This window comes from Syzygium oleosum, unplaced genomic scaffold (assembly GCF_021117445.2).
Source record: "Syzygium oleosum isolate NSW1041296 unplaced genomic scaffold, Sole_v2.1 Sole_v2.48, whole genome shotgun sequence".
Classification (NCBI taxonomy): Eukaryota; Viridiplantae; Streptophyta; class Magnoliopsida; order Myrtales; family Myrtaceae; genus Syzygium; species Syzygium oleosum.
In genome coordinates, this window is record NW_026607532.1 from 1,050,588 (window position 1) to 1,078,214 (window position 27,627).

Consider the following 27,627-nt stretch of genomic DNA (forward strand, 5'->3'; position numbering starts at 1 on the left):
CACATCTCTCAACTATGGCCTCCTTGAGAGATATTGGTCCTTGTCCTATGCTGATTCGAGAGTCTCTACCGACCCGGAACACCAATCCAGGCCAACCCATCTGCTTGAACCCGCCACATCTCGAGAACCCGCTGATAAACTCAGAACCTTCTTCAAGATTAAATGACCACTTCAGATCCTTATTTGAAATTAAACGGCCACTTTAAGTCATTATTTGAGACAACGTCTATTCTAGACTCTCTTTTTAAAAAAGCACATCCACATTAGGTCATTATTTGAGATTTTTCCCTCTAATTAATGATAGTCGGATGTGTTTAGTGAATTTCATATGCATCGAGTAATCATTTAATATAATTTGTATAAGATACAAAAAAGTTTTCTAGAAATCTGGCCCCAGCGACCGCTCTTCACTCTCGTAGGATCGGGTTGTTATATAGGCCCACAAACTTCCGCCCGATTCATCCTTGAGCCACACACTTTCGGCTGGGCTTGGCTCTAATACCACTGTGACGCCCAACGCCCACTCGTAACGAAACTGTACGCTTTGGGCCGGAGCCCGCACGGTTTTGTTTTTTCGGGCTTCTCTGAGACGAAGTCCTAGAGATAGGGGTTGAGATGGGGGTCATTCGAGATGAAGTCCCGGGCTACTCTGAGACGAAGTCTCACGCTTGGTAACATTCCTTCACGACGTTTGTGATGCCAGGGACCCACTCATAACGATATTGTTCGCTTTAGGCCGAAGCTCGCACGGTTTTGTTCTTCCGATCTTCGCCCAAAAAGGGGTTCGTTACAAGTTAGGACAAGTGCCGCCACATATATGGCACTTCACCTCACCACACTCAAGCGATGTGGAATTCGGTTCATTCTTATCCCCTTCGCCATCCTCAAAGCCTGCCAAGAGCCACACCTTGTGCATGCTCTCTGGCCCTAGGGATCACTTTCAGCTCTCGTTAGATCGGATCGTTACAGTCCACCAACTTTTGCCTGGTTCATCCTTGAGCCACACAGAGCCACACCTTGTCTAGGCTTTCTGGCCCCGGCGACCGCTCTTCGCTCTCACAGGATCGAGTCGTTACAGGCCCACCAACTTCCACCCGGTTCATCCTTGAGCCACACACTTCTGGCTGGGCTTGGCTCTAATACTACTGTGATGCCCAGGGTCTACTTGTAATGATACTGTTCGCTTTGGGCCGGAGTCCGCACGGTTTCGGGAGGTGGGGCAGGCAACCGAAACGCCGATACACTCAAAAAAGTTTTCTAGAAATCTGAATGAAAATCGGGTCAAAGGCATGCGAAGATGCACCTTCTAGGAGGAAACTTGATCGTGACGGGAAAGAATCGAATGTTACAGGATCAATGAAACTGTCGTGTATCATGGCATTTTATATAATAATAATAATAATAATAATATCAAAGGCTTGCCTTTTTTTTTTCTTTACCTCCGCCATATTACTTCATTATGTTGTCATTTGGCCGAATTACAGGCTGTAATGTCGCCATGCCCATGCAGATAACCATACTCCATTTAATAATTTTTTTATAATTAGCATGCTTTTCTTTTGGGGGGCCAAAATTAGCAGCTTAATTAGTTCCGGAAAATAAAATTTAATTATCGACGCGCGAACCCGGTCCCTGTCTCTCTTCATGCTCCCGCATTTTCTCGGGGGGTCATGTTAACAAGTGGCTCGGCCCGAACCGCTCCCGGTTTAACTCGACCTTTTTTTTTTTACCATATTAATTTGGAAAGAAATCAGGGCCAAAGGGGAAAAAAAAAGCTAATTAATAAAATAATTTTTTTCCTTTTTTTTTGGTCGAAGTTTTTTTTTGGAAAAAAAGCTAATAAATTTTTTTTCCTTAGTCACTGCAATAATATTTGTTTAATTTTTCCATTTTCCATTGGCCATCATCATCTTCTTCTTCATCACTGCTGGCCTCCACTTTCTCGCTCGCTTTCTCGCTCGCTTTCCCGAGAAAGTTTGCGAGAGAGAGTCCCCGATCGGACACGTCACCGGATTCCGAGCCGCCGATTCGCATCGAGATTCGGCGGGAGAGAGCCGGGCCGGTACACGATGGGGGATTCGCTGGAGAGATTGGGCTCGGATTCGGCGACGGCGATGGGGATCGACACCGCCATGAAGGACGGCGAGCTGGGGATGGAGATCGACGGGGCGGGGCCCTTCCGGGAGAGCGCCGCCACCGCGGAGGACTGGCGGAGGGCCCTCAACAGGGTGGTCCCCGCCGTGGTCGTGCTGCGGACCACCGCCTGCCGCGCCTTCGACACGGAGGCGGCGGGCGCCAGCTACGCCACCGGGTTCGTCGTCGACAAGCAGCGCGGGATCATCCTCACCAACCGGCACGTCGTCAAGCCCGGTGAGTGTTGGCGCCATTCCGATTCTTGTCCGAATGGGAGGGCGCGTGTTTCGGTGTCGGTTCGCGAAGCGAGTTCTGTTGGTTGGTTCTCGGTATGGTGATCGATGTCTCGTTGGTAATAGTGAGGATTTGGAGTTTTTGATGCTTGAGATGGGACTTCGTTTTGTTACTGGGGAAAGAATGAGGTAGGCTTATCTAGTAAGGAAATGCATGTTTGCTGGTGAATATTTGATAGTGCAACATTTTGTCCAGTTCAAGATGGCTTTTTCCTAATCATTTGCGGCGGGAGCTTTTAGAGGATTATCTGTCTGGTCATAATCGGGCAATGCGAAGATTGCCTGGTCCCTACATTTTGAATTTGTTTGAAGCAGGAGCTGGGGAGAGAAATTACTCCAGCTGTTCTGCGGAATTTTAGTTTTACTATCTTCTTCTTCTTCTTCTTCTTCTGTTTAAGTTTCAACTGTAAATGCCCGAGTAACGAATGACATATGTTGTCTTTGAATTTCAATTATGATGACAATTCATTTTTAACAGGACCGGTAGTTGCAGAGGCTATGTTTGTCAATCGCGAGGAGATTCCAGTGTTTCCCGTTTACAGAGATCCGGTAAGTCTGACTTTCCTGGGGTATCCTTTTTGTCTTCTGCTTCTTGGCTCCCTGTCAACCACTGTTACGGAGAGCTCTGTTCATTCAGATTTTGTTCTGCTGTGTCTCTTATGTTAGCTGGAGTAAATTGGTGCACTTTCTTTGTTATTGAATGCCAGACACTGATTTTTCTGTACCCAGAATGCTGGACGTTTTTTGAAAGATCCAAGTGTTTATTGTTGAAGTCAGATGCACACTACAGTAGATGCTATAGGATAGGACAGCAAAAGTTCTTTGAAGTTGATGGTGCTTTTCAAGCAGTAATGGGCATAGTCGGCAGGAAGAAGTTTCTAGTTAACCTTGTTCGTTTTTAATAAAATAGACTCTCCATAGGAACGGGCCTTGTCTTTTTAATTGGTGCCACTAAAAGCCAGAAAGAATGTGCTTAACCTGGTGCATGGTCTCTTAACTTCCTAGCGACCATTTAATTATTTCAGGTGATAGAAAGATATGCCAATTCAAAGCTCCCAAGAGCACTCATCAACGTTTGGTGTTTGTAGTCAAGGACCTACATGGACTGTTCTCAAGTTTGCCTTGTGAATTCAACAGAATCTGGAATAAGTTAGAAATTTCGAGTGGCTTTATCACATAGTCACTAGTGTGAAACTATCCAGTTCGCTTCTTCAGCTGGCTAGGAGGGGAAAGACAGCTGTAGTCAAACGGTTTCAAAGCTTGATTATTTTGGTGTCCTGCCACAAACGTGTCATGAAAATTGATATTACTCAAGTTTGGTTCCCAGCATTGTACTATCATTTGTTGTTTTGGTGTTGATGAGATGTGCTAGAAATATATGTGGAAAGAAAACAGTTTGCTTCACTGCAAAGCACTGGATACTCTTTACCGTCTAGAACGAGGTCTAATATCAGACTAGTTAACTAGATAAAGATTTTGCTTATTGGAAGCCAATTTAGTCAAACAAAGATTGGTTCTTGAAGTGGGAAAAGCTTGTAGTAGTGGCTTTATGAGGCCAGTAGTTTATTGGCCAGGGAGGCACAGAATGGAAGTAGGATAAAGGCAAAAGGAAAAGTAGTGTGAATGTTCTGGAAGGTTACTTATTCTGGGTCTGCCAGTCCATCGCGACATACCAGGCAACTTTTTTTAAGGAAAAAGCAATAAAAGGTGTGTGGGATGTGGTTTACTGGACAAGTCTTTTGTAAAGGTTCTCTTCTTGTTTACGTTTGACACATGGTTTTGTTTTGTTTGTTTGTGTTTTTTTTTGGGGGGGGGGTTGGGGGGAGAGTGAGAAGGAATTTTGCTTGTTGAGTCTGATTTGCTTCTTCATCCTTAAAGAAGACTCTATGACTTCCTCCTCGATATCTCTTCATAAGTAGAGTAATTTCTCTGCTCTTTTGGATTTCTGAACACCCCCCAAAGATGCATATCTGGCATAACCTTTTTAAAATGGCTCATGTCAGGAACTTCTCCATCTCTCATGTTGAAAGCCTTTTCATTTTCAATCTCAATGCATATGCTTTGCTGCTTTTGAGGGATTCTTTCATGATCAACAAAATGATCCATTTCATATAGATTGGGAGAAATACTGGCTGTCAAGTTCAACTATATGATTCAGCTGAACTTAAGGCTTGGAGCTAGAGGTGCAAAAAATCTAACACTAGTGAGTTAGAATTAAATGTCATCACTATAGCGGTGAATCAATGCAAAGCTGGATTAGGTCATTTTCACATATCATATTCCTTTATATATTGAGAAATATGTTTATTTTTGTGTAGTCTGATAGAATGAGCAGATCAGGTATAAATATTATGTCTTGGTGAACTGCCGGGAGAAATGAAGTTAGACTCTCTGGAATTTATCCCATCTAATTTTAATTAGAGATAGCAATGTGTCAGATGGATGTACAGCGTTTTTCTGCATGGATGTTTATAATGGATTTGGGTCTCACATAATGTTCTCCTTTGTGGCATGTCATGCTGGATGATGCTTATCACTGAGTATGGAGATCTTTTCATTGTCCATCTGAGTTTTATCTATCTGTCCAATTGTTTCTTTACTCTTTAAGTTATGGATTCCATATTTTACCCGTGGCTCTTGATTTCCACTTTTGTTGTTGATATTGTCTTCATGTTATAGAGACTTATGTGTTGTAATTTCTCATAGGTTCATGATTTTGGCTTCTTTCGCTATGATCATAATGCAGTCCAATTCCTAGAGTATGACGAAATTCCACTTGCTCCTGAGGCTGCATGTGTTGGATTAGAGATTAGGGTTGTTGGTAATGATAGTGGGGAGAAGGTATGTAACAATTTATTTTTTCATGATGAACTTCAACTGCAGTTATTTGTTTATCACCAGATATATTTTACGCGACACTCTTCTTTTGGCTTTCTTTGTCTGGCAAGAGGATGATTGTTAATAATGTTTTTCGGGGAACTTTTAGCCATCCATTAGCTTCTAGCCGAGTAACACATAAAGTGGAACAAAATATTTTTTTTGCAGATGTACATTTTGTTTTCTATTAAATGAATGAGTGTTTCTCTTGCTTTTTAACCTTACTTTTGCTTATGGCACGATAGGATGGGACATGATGGTATAGGAAATCAATCTCATTTCCAACATCACGATCTTTGTTTGGAGAATGACGGATATCTGGCTAATTTTAGTGCCCATCTATCTATCTGATTTGTTCTTTTGCTTTCAGGGAGAAAAAACCCGGATTAGCTGACATGCAATCTTATTCAGTTTACGAACGCACCAGATAGGATTGCATACATAAAATAGTAAAAGAACAAGAAACAAACTCACCTACCCGAGAGAGAGAGAGAGAGAGAGAGAGAGAGAGAGATGGTCACTCTCGACAACAGCAATGGGATTTGGACGTGATTGGAGAGAGAGAGAGAGAGAGATGGTCACTCTCGACCAACAACAGTGGGATTTGGGCGTGATTGTCGACATTTTTTCAGTTTTTTGTTTCTTTTTCCTATCCATCATACCGCTTATGCCCTGGGCGACGTGCCATCATGCCCCTTATGCCCTGGGCGACACACATGCTAGTGTTGTTGTATGACTAACGGTTAACGGCTGCTGTAGAATGAAACTTCACTATGGTAATTGTAACTTTTTCACTTTTAGGTATTAAGTACAACACTCCAAAAATATAGCTGGGTAAGGTGCAATTACTCTTAAATTCATTTCCATTTATGTTTTATCTTACATTTATGGAGACATGAAATCTTCGTTCGGCTTCAGCTATATCCTTTCTGACAATGAGAATATTATATGACAGCAGCTAATGCAATTTCACTGAATTAGCATAAAGGAGCCTCATCTTTTTTATCTTGTTATGCTTTCTTTCTCATAAGCAATTAGAAGCACCACGCCTAGGCTAAGTTAGAGTGCCTTCAGACATTATCTATCAGCGAGATTGCTGCTTGCTTGTACCCTGCTTTAGTTTTCTCTGTCGCTAACAGTGACTTTGATTTAGGTCCTTGCATTATTCTTTCACCAATAAGGCCAAAAATGAGGAAAAGAAATATACTTTTGATTTTACTTCATCTCTTCAATTTTATTAGTCTTACATCAGTTCTATCTGCTAATAACACTTTTGTTTGTCAGGTTTCTATATTGGCTGGAACTCTTGCTCGCTTGGATAGAGATGCTCCTCACTACAAGAAGTGCGTTGTTACTTTGGTTTATTTACCTATTTGTTAGCATCAATTTGGTGCTAAATAATACTACGTACTGATTTTTAATCTGTTTTTCTTTCTTTGGAGTTGGAGTCTTAAAGAGCTTCTTTAATTAAAGGTTCTCAGCAGAACAAGTTGATCAACTATGTTGGAATTCTCTCAGAGATTGCTTGCTCACGATTACTTGATACAAAAAAGAACTCATTTCCCCTTCTTTAATATAGCAGTCCAGTAAACTGATTTGTGGAACAACTTTTTAAATGAAATTGACTTTAGTATTTGGTTAGCTTTCTTTAGTATGCATAGAAATTAGATATCATATTTTTATCATTTGCTGGTACTTTCTCATGCCTTTTGGCTTACCTCACTGTCTACTTTGTCAGTAGGGTCGATAACAATGATTATTTGGTGCAGGGATGGATACAATGATTTCAACACGTTCTACATCCAAGTAGGTCACTTTCTGTTGTATGTAAAAGAGATATTTTATTGTAAATTGGGTTGCTAGAGTGTTGATTCTTTGGTTTTACATGGTCAAGTAACCTACCACAGCATAAACTTTAAAGGAAAAATTTGACATAATGTGGATTTTCATAGTTGGGTATAGTAATTCTTGCTTGACTTTAGCCATGATGACAGATATATAAGTGAGAGCAATCAAGCATGTGACGTGAAATTCTCTACGGTTCTTGTCCTGGACTAATTGGGATAGGGAACATTAAGCTTGCTAGTTGGGCAATCCTGTGCACTCGCCTAAGTTGTAGAAGTTGTTCAGTTTGCAGTTTGTGGATACTTTGTTTTCTATCTGAGATAGTGTCATGTTCTTTGTCACCTTATTTTCAGGCTGCTTCCGGAACAAAAGGTGGTTCAAGTGGCTCCCCCGTAATTGATTGGCAAGGTAGGGCAGTAGCCTTGAATGCTGGTAGCAAGACTTCAAGTGCATCGGCATTCTTTTTACCTTTAGAACGAGTAAGTTCACCTCCTTTTACCATTATTACTAGTTACGTTGTAGTACTGTTAAGCGCCTGTGAAGTATTTCAATCTGTTGCTTGCGGCTCTTCTCAGGTGGTAAGAGCTTTGAAATTTCTTCAGAAGGGAAGAGATGCACATGGAAATAAATGGGAGGCTGTCTCAATTCCGCGGGGGACACTTCAGGTAAGTCAAGACACATATATTAGTTGCCAATGCTTTTGCTTATGCCATCAGCCAATGTAATTGTTTTAAACACATATCAAATCGATGCACCCTAAATAAAGCTTAAGCTTGACTAGCAAACCAACGTAGACTCATTCTTCTCGACAAGTTGAACCATGTTTAAAAACCCATCTAACACATACACTCGTTCATTCTGTGGGAGTCTTATTACTCCTCTTTTCTCTTTAACGAGGTTAATATCACATGTTACTTGTAACGTGAGCTCAACATGTTTCATGATATGCCCGTGCAGAACAATCTTGGCTTTCACCCAATAAGTCAGTTAATTCTACCTCACGACTTTCTTTTATCAAGGTGCTAACATTAGTTGATTCATTACCATTCCCCAAGTTAACTTCTTCAAGGGTTGATACTATATGTTCCAAGGAACGAAGGATTAAATTTTTTAGTGATAAGTATGATACAAAACATGTGAATGCAACATCTCAGAGTCACTAACCTAGAAGAGATGTTAATTGGGTCGTACGGTTATGCTGGATGACAGAAGATGTTCATTCTTAATGAAAACTATATCTGTCTGCACAAAGAAAGTCATACGAAAATAGAATTATATGAAAGCAGGGATGAATAAGTTGTTTGGCCAAACAATTCTTTGTGGCTCGAAGGAGGCAGTTTTCTCTCTCAATCTTTATGAACTTTAATAGTTATGCATACCTTCTTTATCTGCTTGCTAATTCCGCAGCTAGCATTAGCCTATAATTTGGTGGCAATTTGTTTAGATCCAGCAGGTTGGGCAGCAAGAAAGATTTTGTTTCTGCACAGCAATATGCCCTTCTCAACCATGAGCCATAAGTAGTCTCAGGATGATCAGTTTCTGATATTGGTATCATTCATATGATGTAGGTGACTTTCCTTCATAAAGGATTTGATGAGATACGTCGATTGGGTCTTAGGAGCGAGATAGAGCAGGTATACGGCTTTTAACTTTTGCAGGCATTTATTATATCTTTTTCATAAAATTTTCATTAATATCTCCTGAAAAATTGTTATGCTTTGAATGATTAGATGGTTCGCCATGCATCTCCACCTGGGGAAACTGGCATGCTAGTTGTTGACTCTGTGGTAAGATCGGTTCGGTTGGTTCTCAAGTGTGCCTACTGATTAACGAGGGACTTAGCATTGGACCTATTGCAGGTACCTGGTGGTCCTGCACATAAACATTTGGAACCTGGCGATGTGCTGATCCGGGTGAATGGGGAAGTAAGTATGAATTGAGATATGCATACTGGTCTGATGAACTATAGTAAAACGTTATTGGATGTTGCTTTAAAACCTTTTCAAATAGTGAAATTCCATGTCTTCCATCTGCTCGTTGGACAAGTCAGATACTTAAATTTCTTTTGTGGTTGACAATGCTGTTTGTTTAGTTTGATGCACACAGTGGCTAATAACCATAATTAAAAGAGTTCCTTGGTGGAAACCTTGTAAAATTGTTGAGGCTGGTACGGTATTCTGTTGATAAAATGTTGCTTTAAAGTTCATTTTTCATTGTCAGTTCATTGGTTTTATTTTCAAATTTTGTAACTTTATTATATAAATGAAACATGCGAACTAAATAATATCATTGTGCTAATTATCACCTTGACATAATAGAATCATATCGATTTATGGAATGCTCTTTGTTAGTCTTTTCCAGTTTGTGAACTAGATATATCTTGAGGTTGAGTTGTTGTAAGCCTTTATTTTAATGTCTTGACTGCTGCGAATCTTTGTGCAGGTAATTACTCAATTTCTTAAAATGGAAACTTTACTTGATGACAGCGTTGACCATAAGATTGAACTACTGATTGAAAGAGGTGGCATTCCCGCCACTGTTAACCTTCTGGTATGATAGTAATTGCAGCTTTTCTTTTAGGTCATGAGATAGCTATTTTGCTTTTGTTGACCTGGATGCTTTGCTGTAAATTTGACCGTCTGACCTTTGAACTTAATTTTGTGGCTGTAACTCAGCTGGATGAATCGAATTTTGAGCAGAAATTAGGCTTTAATGCTTGTCTGTCTAAAGTTCATCAGGATGAGACTTTACTGTTTTGCCATCTATTTCTTACTAAGAATATTCAATTTTCAGGTTCAGGATCTGCATTCGATAACCCCTGACCACTTCTTAGAAGTAAGTGGTGCAGTAATACACCCTCTCTCATATCAGCAGGTAAGAGGGATTCTCCTTTTCTCAGTGAAATTTGAGGCTTGTGCAAAAAATGCACATGTATCTCATAGAATCTTTTCCCTATGTTGAACAACTGTTTTCGGCAATAAGCTACGCTGTCAGGCAAGCCATGTAGTTGAAATGTATATCTAGCATCATATATTTTTTTCACTCTCCCATGTGAGCGAGACAAACCTCACACGTGAAACATAGCATGTGGATACAATCACATCAATTAACAATTGGAGGAGGTACAAGAGTAAAAGAAGTTGGTATTCGCACCCTTTGATATGAAGCTTTGGTACCATGATGAACAACCGGATTCCAGTAAAGCTTAAGCTAGGAAACGTGGCCATAATATAAACTACGCACGCATCTTAATAGCTTATACCTGCAGATCTGTTATGTTAACCATTTTCTTGTGTACTTGCATGGCATGTAGTCTGATTCCTCTGCTGCAATGGTTGCTTTGACCACATCTTTCTTGGTGTGTCATTCTGGAAAGCCTGCTAAATGATCCCGTCTTTGTTCCTCAAGAACAAATGTTCCTCTTCTGTCGTGAAAACCATTTCTAAGCTCACTTTTCCGAACACCCAGGATGACTTTGTGTAGCTTATATTTAGTATTTTGCTTAGACAATCACATTTGGTTAATGCTTTGTTTGAGCTGATTAATTTGTGTGATTTGTTTAGCACTGATAACTTATTGACCTTTGTTTAACACAGGCTAGAAATTGTCGGTTCCGGTGTGGTCGGGTCTACGTTGCAGAACCAGGGTATGTAATGCAGCAAAAGATTCAATTTGCTTATCACGTAGTAATTAGTAGCTGCATGTTGCCTTTTGATTATGCCTTTTATTGTAGAAGCAACTTTTCTTAATCTCCGTTTAAAAGACTTTATTTCCAGTAAATACTCATGTGCTTGGTGTAAATATTTCTTTATGATGTATGTGCACATTTTTACTTGAGGACAGCTTTAGTGGAAAGATCATCAAGTGTCTTGAGAGTTGTTTCACTGCTTGGAATGCAAATTGCCAACATCCATATAAGTGATTGAAAGTAACTAGTAGAGACAATTTTTTTGATGTTCTCATATAATGTTTCTTTGATTTGCTTCATGACACAATCCAGATATATGCTCTTCAGAGCCGGAGTTTCTCGTCATGCTATTATTACAAAGTTTGCTGGTGAAGAGATTTCAGTACTTGATGATCTAATTACAGTTCTATCTAAGCTTTCTAGAGGTGCTCGTGTGCCATTAGAATACATCAGTTACTTGGATCGGCATCGTACAAAGGTATGTATATTCTGAGTTCTTTTAGTAAAACTTGGTTTTTTGAAACAGTGATAGCATTACTTTCACTTATATCAGACCAATTACTCGATATGAAATAATGTTTTGTCCTAGAGAAATGGCTGTGTGATTTCAATCATTCCGTTATGACTATCAACAGATGCTGCGCCCTGCACATATATCCTATTTTTCTTCACTAGAAAGTTATTTCAAAGTCTCAAAACTGGATGATTGGCTGATTGATGCTCCAACTTGGTAGTGTGTCTCGGTTGGTTTTGGAATCACATAAAAATTGGTGACTCAGTCTACCTGGACTAATGCTGCAAGTGCCATGGGCAAGTGGTTATTGTTTTCTTGGATCTGCATGGAGCTTATATAGGCTCAAGACTTGTTTACCACCTGAAAAGGCTCCACTTTGCTATTTTGGGCCATCGAGACTAACTTCCTAGGATCTGTTGTAGGTGCGGAACAATGCAGTGCCTTAAGTTTGTATCTGAGGCCTGCACTGATACAGTTTCACTTATTAAAGTCTCAGTAGTTGAAGGTTGCGTCTGTGATATTGATTAAGGTTTAAATTCAACATTGGATCATTTTTCCACCGGTTTGGTTCAGAATACATTGATTATGCTTAAGAACTGCCCACTAGTGCAATACAAACTATCTGAATGAAAGATCGAGGAGCTATTTTTTAGTGCGGGATAATGCCTCTACTCTAATGTTATCAATACAGTCTAATAGTGTCACGAAGGAAGATGATGTCCAACAGTGTTGAATTCTTATTGATTTTATTCTCCTGTTCTCACTTTATATCATGGGTTCAGTTACACAGCTTTAAATTGGGAAAGATGTATCTTAGACTTACTCATTTTATGTGTGCTTGTATTGCTTGCAGTCTGTACTGGTTACAGTTGATCGCCATGAGTGGTATGCTCCTCCACAGATATATAGACGTGATGATAGTACTGGTTTGTGGTCAATAAGGACTGCCTTTCAACCTCAATCTCCCCTACCGCATTCTTCTACACTTGATGGTGATCTGGTGCTAGCCAAGCAAGCAGCTTCTACTGCTGAGGTCACAATGGAACAAGTAGATCAGGAGAGGAGACAAGAGTTGATTGATGGCGTTGCTAGCATGGAAACAAATGATGGACATTCTTCTGAAGGGTCCCATGCTCAAGATGAATTAGATATTGGAAAGAAGAAAAGACGTGTGGAAGAAGATTTATCAGTTGATGGGGCAGCTGTCGACTATTCATTGCTTGATAATAGGGAACTGGAGTTGAAGGATACCAGAAATGGGGAAAGTGCAGTTGTGACAGATTATCAAAGTCCACCGGCGTTATCAGCCAATGCTTCATACGCTGAACATGTGATAGAGCCTACTCTTGTAATGTTTGAGGTAAGTAACTTCAAAAAATTTTATTGGTATTATTTTCCAAGTTTATTGATTAATCAGTCACCCTACTGCTAGACCTTTAATAATTTAGTCCTACCTTCATTTATGTGCTTTTGGGATATCACCGTCTCCCTTCTTCCAAGTTGTGTTTGATTCTGCTACCTTTAACAGTATAAGGACAGATTCATGTTTTAAATTAGTGTTGGTGCTTCTCCAAATGTTTATTCATGTGGATTTATCTCCGTTTGATGAAGACATACTCTGAACATCTGATTTTGGACGAGGTCTTATCCTCCTATCTTAGGGGCTCCAGTAGCAAGTCTTAATTTTTGTTGTTTTGCGAGATGTTTAGCCATTGCTTGTGGTGGCTCTTAAATTCAGTGTTATCATACTTGTACTTGCAGGTTCACGTGCCACCGTCATGTATGGTAGACGGTGTCCATTCTCAACACTTCTTTGGGACTGGCGTCATTGTATACCATTCTCAAGGCTTGGGATTGGTCGCAGTTGATAAAAACACAGTTGCTATATCTGTCTCTGATGTGATGCTTTCATTTGCTGCTTTTCCAATTGAAATTCCGGGAGAGGTAAATATCCTTTGATGTTAGTTATGGTGAATTCTCTTCCTCTATAGTCTGATTTGTGCCACTTTTTACCTTTCATTGCAGGTGGTTTTTCTCCACCCTGTTCACAATTTTGCTCTTGTTGCATATGATCCCTCTGCTTTGGGTCCTGTTGGCACTTCAGCTGTTCGTGCTGCTGAACTTCTTCCTGGTATATTTAGTTTTCAGTTTAGTTCTTACTTCTTGTTCACATGAAACTCCAGATGTTCAGATTGTATGCATTTCTCTTCTGACCATTTAATTTTACCACAATAAGGAATTGTTTTCTTTTTTCTTTTAATTGGATCAGTTGGAATGTAGCTAATCTCTCTATTGTATTCTGGATATGATAGAATGCTATAGCTTTATGTTTTAATTGTATTCTGTCTAAAACTGCTAGTAGCATTGACATAAACATGTGACCATGTGTCAATTGCATTAAGTTGTTCTTTCATTCCCCGAAAAGTAGCTTCTAAGTCAATTATTTTAACTGTGGCAAGATATGATGTGCATACTTCCAACCAAGTGAAGTTGCATTTACATCAAAAAATTTCTTTTGGGGTTCTGGTAGGATCACTTCTGTCTGTCTGGCTGTCTCTGTCTCTGTCTCTGTCTCTCGGTGTGTGGAGCCGTGGATTTTTGTCTGTCAGTTCTTGTAGTAACTTTATGCAACTTAAGGAGCTGGTCTTGTCGTGTTCTGTAGAGCCTGCACTGCGTCGGGGGGATTCCGTCTATCTTGTGGGGCTGAGTAGAAGTCTCCAAGCAACATCAAGGAAATCCATTGTAACTAATCCTTGTGCTGCTCTTAATATTGGCTCAGCTGATTGTCCAAGATATAGAGCAATCAACATGGAAGTTATTGAGCTTGACACAGGTTTGCACAATAGTCCATTCTTACTGCAGATCTTGGTTATCCGGAGCTCCTTTTGTTTCGCAAAAATCATTTTTCAGGAAAACATTTTCCTCATTTTCCGGCGTTTGGATCGCTTAAGAAATTGAGTCAACGGAAAATCTATGTTTAAATTTCGGGAAACGATTTCCTCTTTAAAAAATCAGAAATCATTTTTCATAATATAACTAGATATTGGCCTTGGACTATAAACTCTGTGCTTGGGCACGGGAACCCTAATGCTCATTTTTGGGTCCCTGACATCCAGGATCGGGTTCCTGGTGCCTGGGCCCAAGTATATTAAGGCCGGTCCGCAACCCTGGCACCAAGGCCCGGGACCTCGGCATCGTGCCTGCGACCCCGGTGCCGGTACTCAGGTCTCTAGCACCTGGGCATGGGTCCATCGAGGCCGGGCTTGATCCCCCAGCACTAGGGTCGGGTTCACAAAGGCCGAGCGCAGGCCTCCGGTAGCCATGCTTGGGTCCATCGAGGCTCGAGACCAAGTTCATCGAGGCCGAGGCCTTGGCCCTAGTGCCCGTGCCCGGGTACCCGGTTCCTGTGCCTAGGTCTATGGTGCCTGGTCTCAAGACCCCAATGCCCGGATCTCCCGCAGCTGAGCTCTGGTCCATCAAGGCCAAAGCTCGGGGACCCAGTGCCTATGCCCAAGTCACTGGTGCCTGGGCCCGTGTCTATTGATGCCGGGCTTGGGTCTCAGCAACCAAGGGTCCCAAGCCCAACCTTGATGGAGCTGAGCTCGATCGCTGAGGACTTGGGCCTAGTCATTGAGGACCGGGCATGAGCACCGGCATCCCTCGGCAGCATGGATGGACCCGAGCCCAAGCACTGGGGACCCGAGCCCGAGCACCAGGGACCTTTGTGGACTCGGGCCTGGGTGTCGAGGATTCGAGCACAGGCACTAGGGCCTCAGGTCCGACCTCTGTAGACCTTGGCCGGGGCGCCAAGTAATGCACGAGCACCGGGTTCTTGGTTTCAACTTTTGTGGATGCGAAATCGGTGCCTGCCCTCTTGCTCGGGACCTTGGCTTTGCTTGGGTCGGGGTCCATCGAGGCTGGACTTGGGATCCTAGTGCACGTGCTTAGTTCCCTTGCTGCCCATGCACAAGTCACTAGCGCCCGAGTAGTGTATGTGTATTTAGAAAAATCACATCATATTTTCATTTCCATGCAACAGACAATATTTTCCGGTTCTTTTTCAGATTTCAACCAAACATCGGAAAGTATTGTTTTCCTGGAAAACATTTTCCAAAAATGTAACATTTTCCGTAAAACAAACGAAGCCCAAATGTTGGTTTGGTTGTAATGTGGTGGATTGCAGATTTTGGCAGTACTTTTTCTGGGGTGCTAACTGATGAGCGTGGAAGAGTTCAAGCTATATGGGGAAGCTTTTCGACTCAGGTTTGCTGAGATTCATTTGCTTCTATTAGTGATTGTTTCTATGTTCTGATGCTTAATTTTCTAGTTGCAGCTGAAATTTGGCTGCAGTTCCTCAGAAGATCATCAATTTGTTAGAGGTATTCCAGTTTATAGTATAAGTGAGGTCGTCAACAAAATTGTATCTGGTGCCAAGGGGCGGCCTCTACTCATAAATGGTGTCAAAAGGCCAATGCCGCTTGTTAGGATGTTGGAGGTTGAGCTTTATCCCACACTGCTTTCCAAGGCCAGAAGTTTTGGACTGAGTGACCAATGGGTTCAAGTAGGTCCTTTTCTCCCCCTTTGGCCAAAAAGCAAGTAGGCTTTTTGCCGCACAACTAGTGCAATGTATATTAAGTAATTCTTTTGAGACTTTTACAGTAAGGATATATTTTTGCGTGAGAGAAATTGCAAAGCACTAGAATTGACAGAAACAGCAAAATCTTTTAATTTTCAAAAAATGATAGTTTGTCTGGACATGATAAATTCAAATGATTAAATGCTTAAAAATATTATTATGAAGCAGCAATTACCCTGGCATTTGTAGGGAGAGGATTCTGACCCGCGGCAATTTTTGTAGGCTCTTGTTAAAAGAGATCCAGTTAGGCGACAAGTTTTACGCGTTAAGGGCTGTTTGGCTGGTTCAAAAGCTGAAAATTTATTGGAACAAGGTGATATGGTCCTGGCAATAAATAAGGAGCCAGTTACTTGCTTCCGCGACATAGAAAATGCTTGCCAAGCATTGGACAACTCTGATGAAACTGACGGGAAGCTTAACGTGACCATTTTCCGGCAGGTGAACCGTTAGATATCTCGTTGTGACCCAAAAAAAAGAAAAGAAACCATACGATATCTTGTTATTTTGAGCATTCTTTACATGCCTAGGTCGTTCTGCTTTATCCAAGATTGAGGTTAACTGTGCTTATAATTTTAAGAAAAGCTCGAGAAGGGGATGATTTTTCATGTTTGAATCATTCTTGTATTTCAGGGGCGTGAAATTGATATTCTTGTTGGGACAGATGTTAGGGATGGAAATGGTACTACACGCGTGATTAATTGGAGTGGATGTATTGTTCAAGAACCACACTCAGCAGTCCGTGCTCTTGGATACCTTCCTGAAGAAGGGCATGGTGTGTATGTTGCTAGGTGAGGTCTCACAATATCTTTAAAGACGATAGCCTTTCTCATCTTGAATTGACAGTGATAGTGTAAACTTTTCCAGCTTCACGCTTTTTTTGTATTTGATGATTACGCAAGGAAGTTACAGCTTTTTTTTTCAGCTCTTCTTACGTTTTGAATACCCCAAGTCTTGTGTCCGGTGGGAGAAGGCTTCTTGATTGAATTTAAAATAAAATCGAGCTCCATATTGAGCACTCCCACAATGCATTCCCTAAGAAAGATAGCTTTGTGGCCCTTAGCATCAACTAATCTATTATTTCCTTAGCTGAACCAGGCAGTTAGCAGCCATTGCTGTACAGTCAACTGCTATGCAGTAATTACTAGTTGTCTTGATGTGTTATACTTTTTTGTATATGTAAGATTGTCTCTTTGAAGCATTCTTTTTAGCTGGTACTTGTCCTGATTTTATGCTTTAGTTTCACTTCCCCATATATTTGGTGCTTCAAATAAGTTTCTCTTAGGATAGATAAGTGAAGAATCTCATCTTTTTCTTGTGTTGGTATCTGCCAGGTGGTGTCACGGAAGTCCTGTGCATAGATATGGTCTATATGCTCTTCAATGGATTGTCGAAATTAATGGGAAGCCGACTCATGACTTAGATGCATTTATTAGTGTGACAAAGGTATTTTTACTGTGTGCTGTGGAAGAGTTACAATTATCATTCTGCCATATAGTGGACGGAGAATCCTCATTTCTTCTTAAAAATGTCAACTAAAACAGCATTATCATGTTATTTCTTCCATGCTACTCTCCCCGAGGTCAGTGCTTTGTCCATAGCATTTGGGAAGTAAGATCTCTTCTTTGATTGGGCTGTATTGGCACATGTCAACACTGTAGATATGATTGGATTGACACAGTGAGCGCAAGGGTGTGAAGTTAATTTCTGTTTTTTAGGTCTTTTTTCAGTAGAATCACTTCATGCGACAGAATAATTGTGGGGTTGTCAAGTTTGAACTTTATATAGGATAGCAATTTCTAAGTTACAACTAAGACACGATACAATGGTGGGCAGTGGTTCAGTGTAATTTTGACAGGCATTTAAGTAGGGTAGGTCCTCTGTCAATTCCTTAAGCTCCCATATATTCTACCCCACTACATGTTCTATTGCAGGAATAATGTTTTTTTTTTTAACCAGCATATATAGGAATGATGATTGGAAAAAAGAAGTACTAGAAAATTTATTTTGGTTATCAATCATTCTTGGGTACTGAGAATTGCGGTCATCATGAAAATGTATACGTGCTGCACCAACTGTCATTTGTTTTTCAATGTTATTTATGGTTTTTTAAATTCTGATTGTGTACCATGAAAATCCAAAATATTGTGCATTCTCCCAGCCCTTGATGTGCTTGGTTAATGAAGCGTTGAGCTGTTATAAAATTTTGTAAATCGCCCTGATAGATATATGTCAATCTTCACATTCTCGTCATTGCTTCCCGGCATTATTGCTTTTAAGCAAGCCTCTGTGTGTAAATTGTTCCTACCACACTGGGAGAGATAGATATACATGATTAGATTTGTCTGCTTGCAGTAATCGATGATTCACTTGCACTAGTGACACCGGGATGAATAATATTGCAGGAGTTAGAGCATGGGGAGTTTGTTCGTGTAAGAACAGTACACTTGAATGGGAAGCCGCGAGTGCTAACGTTGAAGCAAGATTTGCACTATTGGTCTACATGGGAGCTGAGGTTTGACCCAGATACTGCAGTGTGGCGTCGCCAAATAGTCAAAGCATTAGTGTGATTTCGTGCAGTTCTTACATAGTTTTGGGAGAGGAATGGCCGAAAAGAAGCGGCACATGCATGGAGGCAGCCGACCTAGACCGTGTAAATTTGATTCATCATCAATTCCGATTGTATTCACTAATGCAGTGCAGTCATCCTAATCATTGGCCACTATGCATCATGTAGGCATGAGAATCAGGTACAAAGTTGATGCAGTTAGTTGCAATGCAGGTGGAGTACTTGTAAGGCAATAACCGAAGTTTCCTTAGATTGAGTAGAGGGAGGAAATTAATACATGCGAAGTACGCTCAAGTCATTGAATCGAATGAAATGAAAAAAAAAAATGTAGTGCAATAGTTGTAGAACCTTTTATATGCATTTGCGTGGATCGAGTCGTGTTGACAGTTAATTCTTTCTGCTTTTCGCTGGATAAGTTTGCAAATATGTCAGTTTTTCTGTTTGTATTGTGTTCACGGACGGCTAGTATTTCTATCCAATGAATTGATACTGAAAAATAGGTTAGATAGCAGCAGACAGTTCCAAAATGCATGAAAGGTACTACTCAAATTGAATTTGGTTAGGTATTTTAGGGTGTGTTTGTTTGAGTGTAAGACTTTTTCGTGAATTAGTCTTTTAAACTTTTACACATTTGGTTTGCTGAATATGATCTGTCAACGGTAAATCATTAACAGCTAGAAAATATGCATTGTTGAACATTTTTCTAACTTGAAAAGGGGGAAACATTTTTTTGGAAAATGATTTTTCGTAATATATATAATTTTTACGGTGAAGTTTTTGTCAAAACAAACATACCCTAATGTTGCTTGAACATCTATAAGGCGGGAATAGAGGCAATTCCGAGCCAAATCGTTTGTATTGGACTTCTATATGTTGCTTGAAACTTCAGTGATCCAGAATGGAAAAGGTCTTGCTTTTTTATACTGTACCTCCTTATGCTGTACTGGACCGAGGCACGCTTGTATTTCATGTTTTTAGCCTATCGATCAAGCACTCATTGATGCGTTCCAAGCATGTCAAGGATCACGGACCTAGTCTTGATTTAATGATCGAAATCTGTGGATATATTATATATACAGAGATCATATGGTCTGGTAAGAATGTGCAAGATGAGTGACATTGCAGCGCCTGAACGATTACCCAGTCAAAAAGTTTCTAAACATCTGTATACTCCAAAAAGGAATACAAAGAACACGAATCTCTCAATTCATGCTTCAAATGCCAAAATTGGTTGACCTATTGATCTTCAGCTGGTGGCAAAATATCTTTGTCCCTTCACTGTAATACAAAAGACGGGGAAAAGGAAACATAACGCGCTGCTCTATCACTCAACCATTAGAAGAACGATGTAGAGAAAGCATAGCGCCACCACAATGGCGACCCTTGATTGTGAATGAATCACTTCCGGCGATTGCGACTGGAAACGAGGATGCTTGTAGTACCATGGGAAGTACGGCAATATCGGATCGGGAGGGGGAGGAGGGATGGAGTTCATGTAATAATTAGGTGGAGGGAAAGCATAGGGCATGTACCCAGCATTCGGCGGCGGAAAGAGGAAGGCCGGCGGTGGTTGATCAGCAGCCGGTGGCAATGGCGTTGACGGTTGTGATGGCGGAAAAGGTGGCGGTGGACAGTTCGTGACTGCACTTGGCGGCGGAAGACAAGGATAAGAACACTCATTCGAGTATAACGGAGTCTGTTCAGCCAGCGCAGGCTGCGCCAGCAACGAAAATTGCAAAGTCAAGTGCACCACCATAATGAATAAGGCGTTCCTAGTGCTTCCATGACTGTTGTTAACCTTGGCCATTCCAGATTGAGAGAGGAGAGACAGAGAGAGTGGGAGAGGGAGAGGGAGGGGAGAGAGAGGAGTGGGGAATGTGTGGAGCGACGCATCAAAACGTTGGTTGAGAAAGCTTCAAAAGTGGAAATTATTGAGGGTGTGGTTGGAAACACGGAAAGCAAACTCGCTACGTGCATGCGTATCTTCTAAGGGTCATGACTCGAAATTCATTGCTAAAGCTCAATAAAGAGCTCACTTTGTTGCTTTTTGTGCCACCACCTCATTCGGATTTTCTTTGCAAGTGTCAAGAACTCAGGAAGGTACGTCTCTAGGAAGTCATAATCTCAAAACTACTTATGATAACAGAGAAGTGACTCCTGAACGTCAATGATATGATCTGCCTTTTTAGCCATAAAAACTATGTTCGTGGCAAGCGTTTCGTGCCGGTATATCTCATATTTAGCCACGAAATGATCTTAGGTCACACAAAGCTTTATCGTGGCCACATGTTCACCGTGGCTCGACCGTTGCCCCCTTGCCCTCGCGAAATATTTTACCGCTAAAAGTACAATGTTTTTTGCCATGACTTTTCACCCACGATTCCTACTGTCACCAAAACAGATATACTTATCTTTGCCACGATGCTCTAGACCCACGGAAAACTTCGTGGCTAAAACTACAAAAGATTTTCCCAGCGAAAACTATACTTTCAGCTATGAAATTATTCGATTTCATCACTGAGACCTATTGCCAAGGATCTTCGGCCACGAGATGGTTTCGTCGCAGGAAGCCCTGGCCACGAAATCCCGCCACGGCGAAATGTTGGATCTTCTGGCAGTGGGAATGCATAGGACATGTTTCCTCTTTGGGCTTCTTGATCATGTGAAATGTTCTGTACTTAGCTAGCTCTTTTCTATATGAATCTTGGGTTCAGTACTAGTAGTGATGTGATCCTAGGAAAGTTATTGAGTATGCACGCGTGATTTTCTTAAATTCCTGGTTTAAATTATCTTAGATCCACCTGAAATGCTCATGATGGGTTACGTATTGATAAGTAAGGGCTACTGGTATACATAACCCATTGGGCTTAAGAGCGTCAAAACAACATTACCCATCATGCTCCACTAATTGTCAACACGACTTTACCTAACCGTTTGGGCGTGCATTACCTTTGAACCGAACTGCTACCCAAACCAAAGACACCGTTTGGTTCAATTTGCTTTGGTTCGGTATTTCGGTTTTCTTTTTTGTAATATTAGTAAGAGGTTTAGTGAAAAAGGTGAAACATTGTGTAAATTGTAATATTAAGAAGAGGGACAATTTTTAGTTTGGTTCGCTTAATTGAACCGAAACTATCCAAACTAGAATAAAAAAAACAGTTATTTTTTCAATATCTAAACTGAACCGAAAATGCACAAAATTATGGTTTGGCTTGGTTCCGGTTTTGGTTCGGTTCTGACACCTCTAGGTAAAATGCCGTTACATCATTTAGTAAGCAAGCTCATGTATCCATTGCATTAACAAATATATCACACACCACAAGCACGCAAGCATATACGTGAGATTTGATTAATTCGTTAAAGATGGGGAAAATTACCAAAAAAGTCTTCAACCTATAGCATTTGTGCCAATTCAGTCCTAAACCTTTCGATTTTGCCAATTCAGTCCTAAACCTTTTGCAAACTAGCCAATTCAGTCCTTTTGGCCTGGCGCGTGGCGCTGACGTGGCGCCGGCCGGCGTCCACGTGGCAATATTTTAATATTTTTTTTATTATTTTCAAGAAGGAAAAGAAAAAAAAAATTCGAAAAGAATAATAAAAAAATATTAAAATATTGCCACGTGGACCCCGGCCGGCGCCACGTCAGCCGGCCGGCTAAAAGGACTGAATTGGCTGGTTTGCAAAAGGTTTAAAATTGAGTTGGCCAAATTGACAGGTTTAGGACTAAATTGGCACAAATGCAATAGGTTGAGGACTTTTTTGGTAATTTTCCCGTTAAAGATGTACGTGCGGATGACCATCAGCAAATACTCTTCCGAGAATATATTATGGATTCCGAACATTCATGACCTGAAAGTAAACGAGTCAAATTGATCATCGTTAGGAAACCACACGAAAACTAACGGAGCTTGCAACTTAATGTTACACAAGAAGAAGAAATTATCGGAGAACTCAACGGGGAACATAAAGAGCAACATACATTCACGTGAATTGATCACGGTGCGGGCACCTGCCCATGAGAATAGCTAGGAGAATCAACTGTCAATAAGGAGTTACAGAGTTATAATTAGTAGCTCAATCGTACTTATATTTCTCAGTCTTAAGTTACACGTAAGTGATTTCCAGTGGTGTTTACTCATACTCTCTTACATATTTTCGACAAGAAAATTTGCTCAAGAAAATCTAAAATACTACGTGGAAACCTTTGAATAATTAACGTTGAACCGTACCTTGGACGTCGCACACGAAGTCTGCACGCACGCCATAAGCTTTGCTGCAACAAGGCACAAAAAAGAACAAGTCGACGGTCGATTCACAGAGTTAGATCTACAAAATATTGAATCACAGAGTTAGATCTACAAAATATTGAATCAGACGGGTAGAGTTCGTGAGTGATGTGGACTTGGAATCGAAGTTGGTTGTGATGATTACACAAGTCCTTAAACCTCAGCAGTTGTTCTCCAACGTAATCGGGCTTCTCACAATCGAGGTTTTGGGCCGGTTTGGTTACATAGGCTCAAACTCGAGACAAATTGATCACTTATCCCTCGGTTTATTAATCAACTAAAGGGCGATTCCCAAGGTCGATCTGCAAAACAGCAGAGGACTCTGATTAAATAGTTGAAGATAGTCAACTTGCTTAATTAATCACGTATGATTTGTCACAAACACAGTGCAACTCCTCGAGACAAATTGATCACTTATCCCTCAGTTTATTAATCAACTAAAGGGCGATTCCCAAGGTCGATCTGCAAAACAGCAGAGGACTCTGATTAGATAGTTGAAGATAGTCCACTTGCTTAACTAATCACGTATGATTTGTCGCAAACACAGTGCAACTCAATCTTCACGCACCTCTAGCATCCCCTTATTCCTTGCAGAGACGCGACTCGAGTGTATATATATATATATATATATTTTGGGTTTAATCGACTCGAGTGTATTAGCTGAAGGCCCAATGATCGAATGGAAGAATAAGATGCAAAGCTCTACACTTTTGGGAAAGTGGGACAATCGAAGATCGTTGTCATGTTGGAAAAAAGATATATACCCCCGCAAAGAAAGCTAGGACGCGAGCATCAGCTTAAGACCCTCCAGTCCTCATGATTCGTCCATTGAAAAAGTGCATTATTCCCAATGGGGCATTGCTCGTACATTATAACCCACGATCCATCTCTCTTTTTTGTTCTTCAAAAGCGACCCAGAACATCAAGAAAAGGTCGGTCTCGATAAATCTGAAGATTCTTGCAGTTTCTGCGTATATATATATTCGAGTTCATCTTTTGAAGTTCATCTTTTGAACAGATTCCCTCTAGCTCTGGCGAACATGGGCCTGAGAACTTATTCTTCCTGCGCCTTTATCTGTGCATGGTGCTTGGATCGTTGAGCTATATGTGGAGGCTTCATGATCAAGCGAAGCAAAGGAAGTTTGCTGGCATAAACCCCATTCCGATTCTTTATAAGCTATACGGCCAAATAAACAACCCTAAGCAAAAAATTTTGCAACGAGTTCTTGGATGAGGCATGGTGCAAGTGATGAGTATTGGAAGGCATAAACGATACTGTCTTGTCTCTCTTCTTCAACATGTGGAGAAAACTCGAGATAAAAAACAACGTATACAAGATCTAGGAGTCTACATTTGGTACCATATGAAACGTAGTACAGACAAATTCCTTTGACAAACTCATAACCAATAATGACATCCTTGGACCTTAACTAAAGCGTAGCATCTAGATTTGTAGTGTAAAAATGGAAATGGCTTGATAAAGGAGTTCGATCCGAACCAAAATTGCAACGAAACCGTTCTTACTTTAGTTCATAATTGACAGTGAAAGAAAAAATTTTCACTTGCAATGTCGAGATCTAAATGATAACTTCTACGTATAGCAACCCGTAAAAACTATAAAATTTATGTTTTTTTTGCATACGACCTGCTTAAAGATTAGAGTTAAAAAAAGAGAGAGGAAAAGCTAAGTATGGGATGGCTTTGAAAGGGTCCTAACTCCCAAGTCATTTAAACCCACCACATGCACATCTCTCTCTCTCTCTCTCTCTCTCTCTCTCTCTCTCTCTCTCTCTCTCTCTCTCTCTATATCTAAGACAAGCGACTCATCATCAAACCATCTCTCTAAAAAGTCACTTTCGTTGCCCAACTGTGCATTCCTCCGAATTAACTGATCCACCACCTAACACATCGCTCCATTATTTCTCTCCCTCTCTCTTGCATTCGTGCCACAATCTACTTCGCCCTTCTTCAACGTAACCATAAAGCCAAAAGCAAAGTCCAAGTTATTCAAGAGACCCTCTCCCTCTCTCTCTCGAAACCTCCCCATTTGATCGTGCACTGCCGTCGCGGACGCGGAAAAGGCATGGCGTACTCGAGCCTCCGGCGGCTCCTCGTCGTCCTAGTTCTCTTTCTCGCCATTGCCCTTTCGGATGGCGATAGCACAGACCCAGGGAAGACGGAGCCGGACAAGAAGACGGCGACTTTCCATGCGACGAAGAGTGGGATCAAGTGCTCAACGTGCACCTGCTCGGACCCGTGCGGCCAGCAGCTGAGCCTGCCGCCACCTCCTCCTCCTCCCCCTCCACCGCCGCCACCGAAGACCACGTATTGTTCTCCGCTGCCGCCTCCGCCGCCGAGGTTCATCTACGTGACGGGCTTGCCGGGGAACTTGTACTCATCCGACACCAACGACGACTGGCACTACTTTTACGCAGGTGCTTCTCGGAATCATGTCGTGGGTTACAACAGCGGGTTGGTGCTTTTGATTGGATTTGGCATTTGGGGTGTCGTGGTAGCAACATGGTGGTTGTGATGTTAGTACAGATGTGAGACTGATTCAGAGAAACAAGAAGAAGGTAAATAATGGCGTTGGCTGAGGAGGGTAGGTACATATAGGTGGGTGCTTCATTCATTTATGGTTTATTTTGATCCCATGTTAATGTTGGTACTCTGACATTGTTCTCTGGATCTTGTCTCTGTGATATTTAGAGTTCCTTCTTCTTTCGGACACTGAAACCTTTCTGTCAGATGTCCTTCAAGCCGTACACAAACGATGGAGTTATAGTTTCGAACGTACGAGAGAAATTAATTTTCTGAATTTCTATCCGTTGATTCATCGAAAATGCAATCGTAAATATTTTCTGATCATGTATAAAATTAAAAAAAGTGAATTCATAAATTTAATATTGTGAAAACATTTTCCAAAATTGCTCCTCTTGAATATTTTATTTATCTTTTTTTTTTCTTTTTTCGTTTTCTTTCTTTTTCTTCTTCCTCCTCCGGCGGTCGCTGGGCCTTGGCGACTAGCCACAGGTAGGGGTCGGCCTCAGGAGAGCTTGACCTTGCCGCGGCGAGGCTGGCAAGGTTCAAGCTCGCCTGAATCCAGCGAGCTTGAGCCTTGCCATATCCTAGCGAGCTCAACCTTGCCCGAGGCCAGCCCTCGCCAATGACCAATCACGGCCATCGCCAAGGCCTGCCTGGCGGAGGAGGAAGAAGGAAAAGAAAAAAGAAAATAAAATAAATTATATAAAAATTCGATTGTTTTTTTGCCTAAAATAAAGTCACGGGATTGAAATCGTTTTTCTAATGAGATCCAAATACCAGATAACGTTTTCGGTCACATAACATCAAATAAAGAAAAAGTAATCATTTTCTTGAAAAATATTTTCTCGAAAAGTATTTTTCGTTATCATGAAGTTTTTCCCGAAATGAAACTTAGGATAATTTCTCTCGTTCGTGATTGATTGTTCTCCTTAGGAAAATGACCCCCATTAATGTTGACCGTGTGTGAAAATCTGGAAGACCGAGTTAGGTAGGAAAAGCCCAATTTCAGTATATGCTTATTGTGAGGAAATTGCTTACATACCTCATAACATGGAGATGTGACGATCACATGGTAACTAATGCCAACACAATTAAGGCTGCAAAATCACAATAGATTAATTTAATCATCCTCCGTTTCCGCACGAGGCTTAAATCGGGTCGATACAACCATGTCAGAAGGATCCGTAGCCTCATATAAGCTACCGCCTATCGTCTAGAATGTCGGTCGATTTTATTCCCGCATCGATTATTGTTCGCGGGTCATCAAGCTCAAACTTTACTCGATCCAATAGATACGCGTATATTATTTATCTTATCCCTACCATTAATTCAAAATAGCATATGTTGTTTCATTTCTTAATTTTGTTAATGAAATCTATAAAGCATTCATCCAAATTAAGCTATTTCCTAGCATCTAAGGCTTTCCATCGTCCATTCTATCAAACACCGCCCTATTCCAATTTCTCCTGATCCTCTCTTTTCTTTCGCACAGAACTTGTGCACATGCCCACATCATCCTAACAATAATTTAATTCCAACAAATTAGAAATGGGCAAATCAGAGCGATCCCACACACGTGTCACCTACGTGTCCGTGACACCTCACCTCGTGCCCCCAAGCCCCAAACGCTCCTGCGAACGCCACGTGGCAGCTGTCCCGGAGGATGGGGCCCTATAGATACGTTCGATCGGGCCATTCCTCCGACTTCATCGTCCTACACCAAACCTTTGCGTTTCCTCTCCAAATCTATCATCTTTCACGAATTCCCGTTCGCTCGTAAAACCTCCGCTCATTACTCCGAATCGCCCTGTAACATGGCCCTCGGCATCGGAATCCCGATATGCGTGCAATGCGGGACGGCGAGCAACCCGTGCCGGTGCAAGGTGGTGGGGCCGACCGTGGGCTTCCTGGCCTTCGCGGCCGCGGCCGTTGTCGAGTGGCCCGTCGGGGCCCTCGTCTACTGCTTCCGCCACGGCAAGGGCCGCCGGATCATGGCGCACCCCGCGACCGTGGTTTATCCCTCCGTCATCAAGGCAATTCCCATCTGAGCGGGACGATGTGCAGGACACTGAATTCGCGTGTTTTCAGCTTTTATTGTTGTTAAGCTATTTCTGGATTTGGAAAAGTAGAAAGTTATCTTCAATACCATTTCTTTGATTTGCTTCTCGCTGGCTGATACATTTAGTTACGTTTTGCCTTTGATAATGAAGTTCGTTATACGAGTCCCTGATGCCTTTTTCCCTCC

The 27,627-nt window shown here is 41.4% G+C and overlaps 4 protein-coding genes across 6 annotated transcripts; 3 read left to right on the plus strand and 1 right to left on the minus strand.

The window, feature by feature from the left end:
- The first annotated feature begins 1,904 nt into the window (after nucleotides 1-1,904).
- Nucleotides 1,905-19,063, plus strand: LOC115681372 (protease Do-like 7). 3 transcript variants are annotated; one of them, XM_056306843.1, is made up of 24 exons: nucleotides 1,906-2,370; nucleotides 2,905-2,975; nucleotides 5,133-5,267; nucleotides 6,588-6,646; nucleotides 7,073-7,109; nucleotides 7,502-7,627; nucleotides 7,724-7,813; nucleotides 8,717-8,782; nucleotides 8,879-8,935; nucleotides 9,008-9,073; nucleotides 9,591-9,698; nucleotides 9,942-10,022; nucleotides 10,745-10,794; nucleotides 11,149-11,314; nucleotides 12,204-12,710; nucleotides 13,112-13,294; nucleotides 13,376-13,481; nucleotides 14,013-14,183; nucleotides 15,534-15,613; nucleotides 15,678-15,911; nucleotides 16,209-16,424; nucleotides 16,617-16,774; nucleotides 17,318-17,429; nucleotides 18,389-19,063. In XM_056306843.1, the coding sequence occupies exons 1-24, from the start codon at nucleotides 2,070-2,072 to the stop codon at nucleotides 18,551-18,553; spliced, it is 3,345 nt and encodes a 1,114-aa protein (XP_056162818.1). In that variant the 5' UTR covers nucleotides 1,906-2,069; the 3' UTR covers nucleotides 18,554-19,063. The 3 variants fall into 3 exon arrangements, with proteins under 3 accessions (XP_056162819.1, XP_056162818.1, XP_030461148.1); XM_030605288.2 differs by having other exon boundaries at nucleotides 1,907-2,370; nucleotides 15,684-15,911; XM_056306844.1 differs by lacking the exon at nucleotides 16,209-16,424 and having other exon boundaries at nucleotides 1,905-2,370.
- Nucleotides 19,064-19,876: 813 nt separating this feature from the next.
- On the minus strand, nucleotides 19,877-20,359 carry LOC115681428 (extensin-like). The gene has a single exon (XM_030605376.2). It carries the CDS (start codon nucleotides 20,357-20,359, stop codon nucleotides 19,877-19,879), a length of 483 nt encoding a protein of 160 aa, XP_030461236.2.
- Nucleotides 20,360-24,632: 4,273 nt separating this feature from the next.
- Nucleotides 24,633-25,574, plus strand: LOC115681354 (uncharacterized). The gene has a single exon (XM_030605272.2). It carries the CDS (start codon nucleotides 24,922-24,924, stop codon nucleotides 25,369-25,371), a length of 450 nt encoding a protein of 149 aa, XP_030461132.2. The 5' UTR covers nucleotides 24,633-24,921; the 3' UTR covers nucleotides 25,372-25,574.
- A 540-nt stretch (nucleotides 25,575-26,114) lies between these two features.
- LOC115681467 (uncharacterized) lies at nucleotides 26,115-27,601 on the plus strand. Its single transcript, XM_056306927.1, has one exon. It carries the CDS (start codon nucleotides 27,197-27,199, stop codon nucleotides 27,428-27,430), a length of 234 nt encoding a protein of 77 aa, XP_056162902.1. The 5' UTR covers nucleotides 26,115-27,196; the 3' UTR covers nucleotides 27,431-27,601.
- Nucleotides 27,602-27,627: the final 26 nt, after the last annotated feature.

Bases quoted from the DNA above. Each gene is read 5' to 3' on its own strand.
- LOC115681372 (XM_056306843.1), top strand. From the start codon at position 2,070: ATGGGGGATTCGCTGGAGAGATTGGGCTCGGATTCGGCGACGGCGATG. The intron at 7,628-7,723 runs GTAAGTTCACCT...GGCTCTTCTCAG, and splicing joins TCTTTTTACCTTTAGAACGA to GTGGTAAGAGCTTTGAAATT. The intron at 9,074-9,590 runs GTAAGTATGAAT...ATCTTTGTGCAG, and splicing joins TGATCCGGGTGAATGGGGAA to GTAATTACTCAATTTCTTAA.
- LOC115681428 (XM_030605376.2), bottom strand. From the start codon at position 20,359: ATGGCCAAGGTTAACAACAGTCATGGAAGCACTAGGAACGCCTTATTC.
- LOC115681354 (XM_030605272.2), top strand. From the start codon at position 24,922: ATGGCGTACTCGAGCCTCCGGCGGCTCCTCGTCGTCCTAGTTCTCTTT.
- LOC115681467 (XM_056306927.1), top strand. From the start codon at position 27,197: ATGGCCCTCGGCATCGGAATCCCGATATGCGTGCAATGCGGGACGGCG.